The 5842-nt window shown below is 44.0% G+C and overlaps 1 protein-coding gene across 1 annotated transcript; it reads right to left on the bottom strand.

Annotated features, from left to right (window-relative positions):
* Positions 1-5005: 5005 nt before the first annotated feature.
* On the bottom strand, positions 5006-5443 carry LOC135104628 (cornifin-B-like). Its single transcript, XM_064012159.1, has one exon. It carries the CDS (start codon positions 5441-5443, stop codon positions 5006-5008), a length of 438 nt encoding a protein of 145 aa, XP_063868229.1.
* Positions 5444-5842: the final 399 nt, after the last annotated feature.

The following is a 5842-nucleotide window of genomic DNA, read 5'->3' as shown; positions in this document are numbered from 1 at the left end:
ACCGCTGGGACCTTCGTATTGTATCCAAGGAGAAAATGTGAGGGAGTACGCTAGAATGTGGAAAAGTGCTCCCCATATCTTCTCTCCCTCCATTGTTTCGAGACCTTTCCTCTCCCTCTCTTTCTGTCACCTCTGTGCCTCCCCCCATACCCGAAGCCAACTCCTTTTTGTCCTTCCTATCACTGTCCTTGTCCTTCACCTGCTTCCCTTCGCCTTGTCCTTCCCGCGCCTTAATGAAAGTGTCCGCTAAACTGATGTTCCTGTGACTTCTGGCAAGCTATTCACCCCCTGTGGACTTTACTTGAGGGAAAAATAAGAACATAAGAACATAAGAACATAAGAAATAAGGGAAGCTGCAAGAAGCGACCAGGCTTACACGTGGCAGTCCCTGTATGAAACACACCTAGCTATTTCCATCTGCTATCCCCATCCATAAACTTGTCTAATCTTCTCTTAAAGCTCTCTAGTGTCCTAGCACTAACTACATGATTACTGAGTCCGTTCCACTCATCTACCACTCTATTTGAGAACCAATTTTTTCCTATCTCCTTCCTAAACCTAAATTTTTCAAGCTTGAACCCATTATTTCTTGTTCTACCCTGGTTGCTGATCCTAAGAATTTTGCTTACATCTCCCTTGTTATAACCCTTATACCACTTAAAGACTTCTATCAGGTCCCCTCTTAACCTACGTCTCTCTAGAGAATGTAAATTTAACCGCTTCAACCTCGCTTCGTAAGGAATACTCCTCATCCCCTGTATCCTTTTAGTCATTCTCCTCTGTACTGATTCTAATAGACCTATATCTTTCCTGTAATGTGGGGACCAGAACTGCACAGCGTAGTCTAGATGAGGTCTGACCAGCGCCAAGTATAACTTTAATATTACTTCCGGCCTTCTACTTTTAACACTCCTAAAAATGAATCCTAGTACCCTATTTGCCTTGTTTCTGGCTTCTATGCATTGTTTCCCTAGACGGAGTTCAGAGCTAACTATAACTCCTAAATCTTTCTCGTACCCTGTACCTACCAGAGTTTGGGTGTTTAATGTGTACCTATTGTGTGGGTTTCCTCTACCTACGCTAAGCACTTTGCATTTATTGATATTAAATTGCATTTGCCATCTATCCGTCCATTCATTCATTCTATCTAAGTCTGTCTGTAAGGCGATGGCATCCGCTTCTGACCTAATTAATCTACCTATCTTTGTGTCATCCGCAAATTTACTAACATCGCTACTAATTCCACTATCCAAGTCATTGATATATATTAGAAATAATAATGGCCCTAATACTGATCCCTGTGGCACCCCACTAATGACATGACCCCACTCGGATTTCGAGCCGTTTATTAGCACTCTCTGTCGCCTGTTACCAAGCCATGACCCTATCCAACCTAACACCTTCCCATCTATCCCGTGCGCCCTAACCTTTCTCAGGAGCCTTTGATGGGGCACCTTGTCGAATGCTTTACTAAAGTCCAGATATAAGATATCATAACTATCACCATTATCTACTGCCTCGTACACCTTACTGTAAAAACTTAACAAGTTTGTCAGGCAAGACTTCCCCTTCGTGAAGCCATGCTGTGACTGATTTATCAAGTTATGTTTGTCTAAATGTTCCCTAATGTTCCTGGCTATTATTGACTCTAACATTTTACCTACAACTGAAGTTAAGCTGACAGGTCTATAATTAGACGCTAAAGTTTTATCCCCTTTCTTAAAGATGGGTACTACATTAGCCTGCCTCCACATGTCTGGTACCTCACCCGACTCCAGTGATTTCCTAAAGACAGAAACTAACGGCTCACTAATAATCTTTTTACATTCCTTCAGTACTCTGGGATATATTTCATCAGGTCCTGGTGACTTGAACTTTTTTAGCCTATCTATCTCCTGCTCCACTATCTCCCTAGTTATGGAAATATCCGTCAGCTTCTCATTCTCATCTGCTCTAAACACCTGTTCACTATCTGGCATATCCTGCATGTTTTCCTGAGTGAAGACAGTTAAAAAATAATCATTCAGAAGTTTACTAATCTCCTCCCCAGAACTAACCAGCTCCCCATCTGCTGCCTTTAATGGACCTACAGTACCCTTATTTTTCGTCCTGTATACCTGATAAAATCCCTTGGGGTCCGTCTTCGCCTGGCTGGCTACCTTTAATTCATAATTGTCCTTAGCTTTCCTCGTTAACTTCCTGACTGTTCTAACTAATTCATTATACTGTGTCCTTAAAACTTCCTCACCTGCCTTTAATCTCTTATATATACTTCTCTTACGCCCTATATAATGCTTTAACCTAGCAGTCATCCATTTAGGGTCATTTTTTTGTGATCTTATTGTTTTATACGGGATATTTGCTAATTGACCTGTATGAACTTTATCTACGAAATATTTATACAATTCATCTACATTTACTTCACCTAAACCTCTCATCTCGTTCCCTACCATCCTCTCCCCTCCCTCATCAACTCGCCTCGACCTTACCTCTCTCATTTCAGCATGACCTGACATTCCAACATACTCACACCTATCTCCCCCTTCCTCTTTCCTCCTCCCTTCTGGAGCCTCACCTCACCTCCCTCATCCTGCCTTATCTCTCTGAACTCCGTCCCTGACCTGACCTCACCCTGCATCCTTTGCCAGTCCACTCCTTGGAGGTACCTTTTTAATTCTTCAAAATCTGCTCTCCTAAAGTCAGGTATTTTACTAGTGTTTTTATTTCTAACAGTTTCTTCCCATTCTAGATTGTACCTAATTTCCCTATGGTCACTGTTACCTAGCTGTCCTCCAACCTCTACCTGCGTGACTGCTTCCTCCCTGTTAGTAAGAATTAAATCTAGAATATTATTCCCCCTTGTGGGTTCTACGACTACCTGTTTTAAAAAATTATCCTGAATTACCTTAAGGAATTCCTCTGCTTCCTTGTTACCCACAATCAGACTCCAGTCGATATTCCTAAAATTAAAATCTCCTACCACACATACCTGACTGTACCTGCCTGCTCTATTTAATTCCTGCCACAGTGAGGTGTTAATTTCCTCTGTACTGGTCGGTGGTCTGTAAACTACCCCTAGTACTACTGACTGCGATCCTTCCTTAATATCTACCCATATCGACTCTGCTTTGTTATCTGTTTTAATTCTATCGTTCATACAGCACTGTAATGTGTCCCTAACGTATAACGCGACACCTCCTCCTCTCCTGTTTTCTCTATCTTTATATGGTATACTGATAAGGAAATTTCCCGTCTACTTAAGAACATAAGAAAATAAAGGAAGGTGCAAGAAGCTGTCTGTCCTTAAACATGCCTACATATCTCTGTAAGGAGATGTATAAAAAAAAAGCACGTTTGGATCGAATTGAAAGACAGAAGTTAATAAGAATATAGGTAGTATTAAAGCGTCTCTGATTCGGTACAAGACACACGGATTATAATTCTCATTTCAACGTTAGCTTTGGGAAACTTTCAGAAGAAAAAAGCTTGGAAACAAGTACTCTTTTTTCATACAATTTGTTCTTTTACCTCTTAGTCCATCCTCACTGCTTTTTTTCATTCATTCCTCCTTTTCTCTCCACACTGTACCCTCACACTTCTCTATTAACAAGAGCAACACACAACACTCTTAAATATAAATTGCCTGGGCAAGTCTCGTATGAAGGCACATAATTTTTGTATTAACACTAAAGCAAAGCCAAGAAACGAGAACACCGCCAAGGCTCTCGACGAGGATCAAAGTTCTTTTTTCTGTGTATGTGTTAAAATTCTGTTTTATCACCTTGCCTAATTTTATTGTGGCTTGGGTATACACGCACACGCACACACACACACACACACACACACACACACACACACACACACACTATCTTATTCTTAAACCATCCGATTTTCCGTTCCCTTAAACAACCACAATCACCACCACTATCAGTTGCCCGGGATAATTTTCACCACACACTATCACCACCAAAAATAATGCAATACTATGTATCATCGAGACCTCCACCGTGGCCGCCACCCAATTAAGGCATCACATCACCATCACCACCACCACCACCACCACCACCACCACCACCACTATAGAACGCATCGCCACCACATCATCACCAAATTAATTGAAGAATATTAATATTCTCTGTGCTACAAGAAAAATAAAAAAAAACAAGAGAGAGAGAGAGAGAGAGAGAGAGAGAGAGAGAGAGAGAGAGAGAGAGAGAGAGAGAGAGAGAGAGAGAGAGAGAGAGAGAGAGAGAGAGAGAGAGATACCTACATCCCTATACGTATAAATCCTACAATTATATTCAACCCAGTCTAGGTTAAGGTGTGAAAAAAGGCACACATACTTAAGCCTCACCTGTGCTCGAAATACACGTGTCTGGGCCTCACCTATTTTTCACCCGTTCACCTACAAACCAGCCAGGTGACTCAGCACGGTGTCACTGCGATTGCTTACTCTATTTCCCGTAAAAACACCCCTCCGGAAACTCCTGTAGCGCAGAAAACCAGGTTACAATAGTATTTTGTTAACCGCGGGTGGGAAAACGAGACAGAAGAAAGGTGTAGAGGAAAGAAAAGAGGAGGAGGAGGAGGAGAGAAGCAAAATAAGGTGCCAAATGCCTTTCGTGATTTTTCTGACTGAGTTCGAAGCACCGAGTTTCATTATGTAAGTTTTGGTGATGATGTTGCCAATGTGGATTGGCATGAAGGAGGAAGAGAAGGAGGAGGAAGAGGAAGAGGAGGAGGAGGAGGAGGAGGAGGAGGATGGGGAGGAGGAGGAGGAGGTGGGGAGGGAAGGAAGAATAAGGGTTTGGCAAAAGGAGAAAGGAGATAATTGCCAGAGAAAGAATCACTACATGCATGTATTCTGCTGGGTGAGAGAATGTTGGCAAGGTGACGGTGTGGCGGGGTGGCAGGGTGATAGGGTGGCATGGTGCTAGTGTGGCAGAGTAGCAAGGAAGCAGGATGGCGGAATGGTAATTTGGCAGGGTGCTGGTTTGACATGATTTTATTGGGGCATATTGGGGGTGCTAGTGTGGAAGAGTGATAGGTTGTTGGTGTGGCAGGGTGACATGGATGGCAGGGTGTTGATGTGGGAAGCTGGCAAAGTGTTATGGTGGCAGGGTGGTAAGCTGTTGGTGTGGCAGGGTGTTCGTATGGCAGGGTGTTGGCGAGGCAGGGTGTTATGGTGGTAGGGTGTTGGTGTAGCAGGATGGCAGGAGATTGGTGTGGAAAGACTGCAGGGAGTTGGTATGACAGTGGCAGGGTGTTGGTGTGGCAGGGTGTTGGTGTGGCAGGGTGGCAGGAGGTTGGTGTAACACTGGCAGGGTGTTGGTGTGGCAGGGTAGCAGAAGGTTGGTGTGGGTGGATTTTGGTGTGGCGGCGTGGCAGGGTGGCAGGGAACAAGCAGGTGCAAAGGCCCAAAATATTCCACTGCTCCATACATCAACTGATCTCCATGGACAGATGAGAAGAGAAGGAGGAGGGGGAGGAGTGAAGAAGTGGGTGGAGACTTTTTTGAGGGAAGGACGAGTGGGAGAAGTCGGAATTACGAGGAAGAGGAGGAAAAGATGGTTAAAAACTTCCACACATCCTACCTCTCCCTCACCCTCCCCACACACACCGTGGAGTGGCGGGAAGCGGGCCATCACGGTGTTACATAACCAAGACATTAGCGAACCTTCACCTCAGCCTGAAAAGGACGACGCGTTACCTGCACATAATCACACAAAAACCTGAAGGGCAGAAGACGTGGGCTGTGTACCTTCTTTGTCTGCTGGTTCTAACTGCAGTACTGTTGCTAATGCTCCTGTTATGCTGGTGATGCTACTGCTGGTGCTGGTGT

The sequence above is a fragment of the Scylla paramamosain genome, chromosome 11 (assembly GCF_035594125.1).
Source record: "Scylla paramamosain isolate STU-SP2022 chromosome 11, ASM3559412v1, whole genome shotgun sequence".
NCBI classification, from domain to species: Eukaryota; Metazoa; Arthropoda; class Malacostraca; order Decapoda; family Portunidae; genus Scylla; species Scylla paramamosain.
This window is presented reverse-complemented; position numbering and strand designations above follow the sequence as displayed.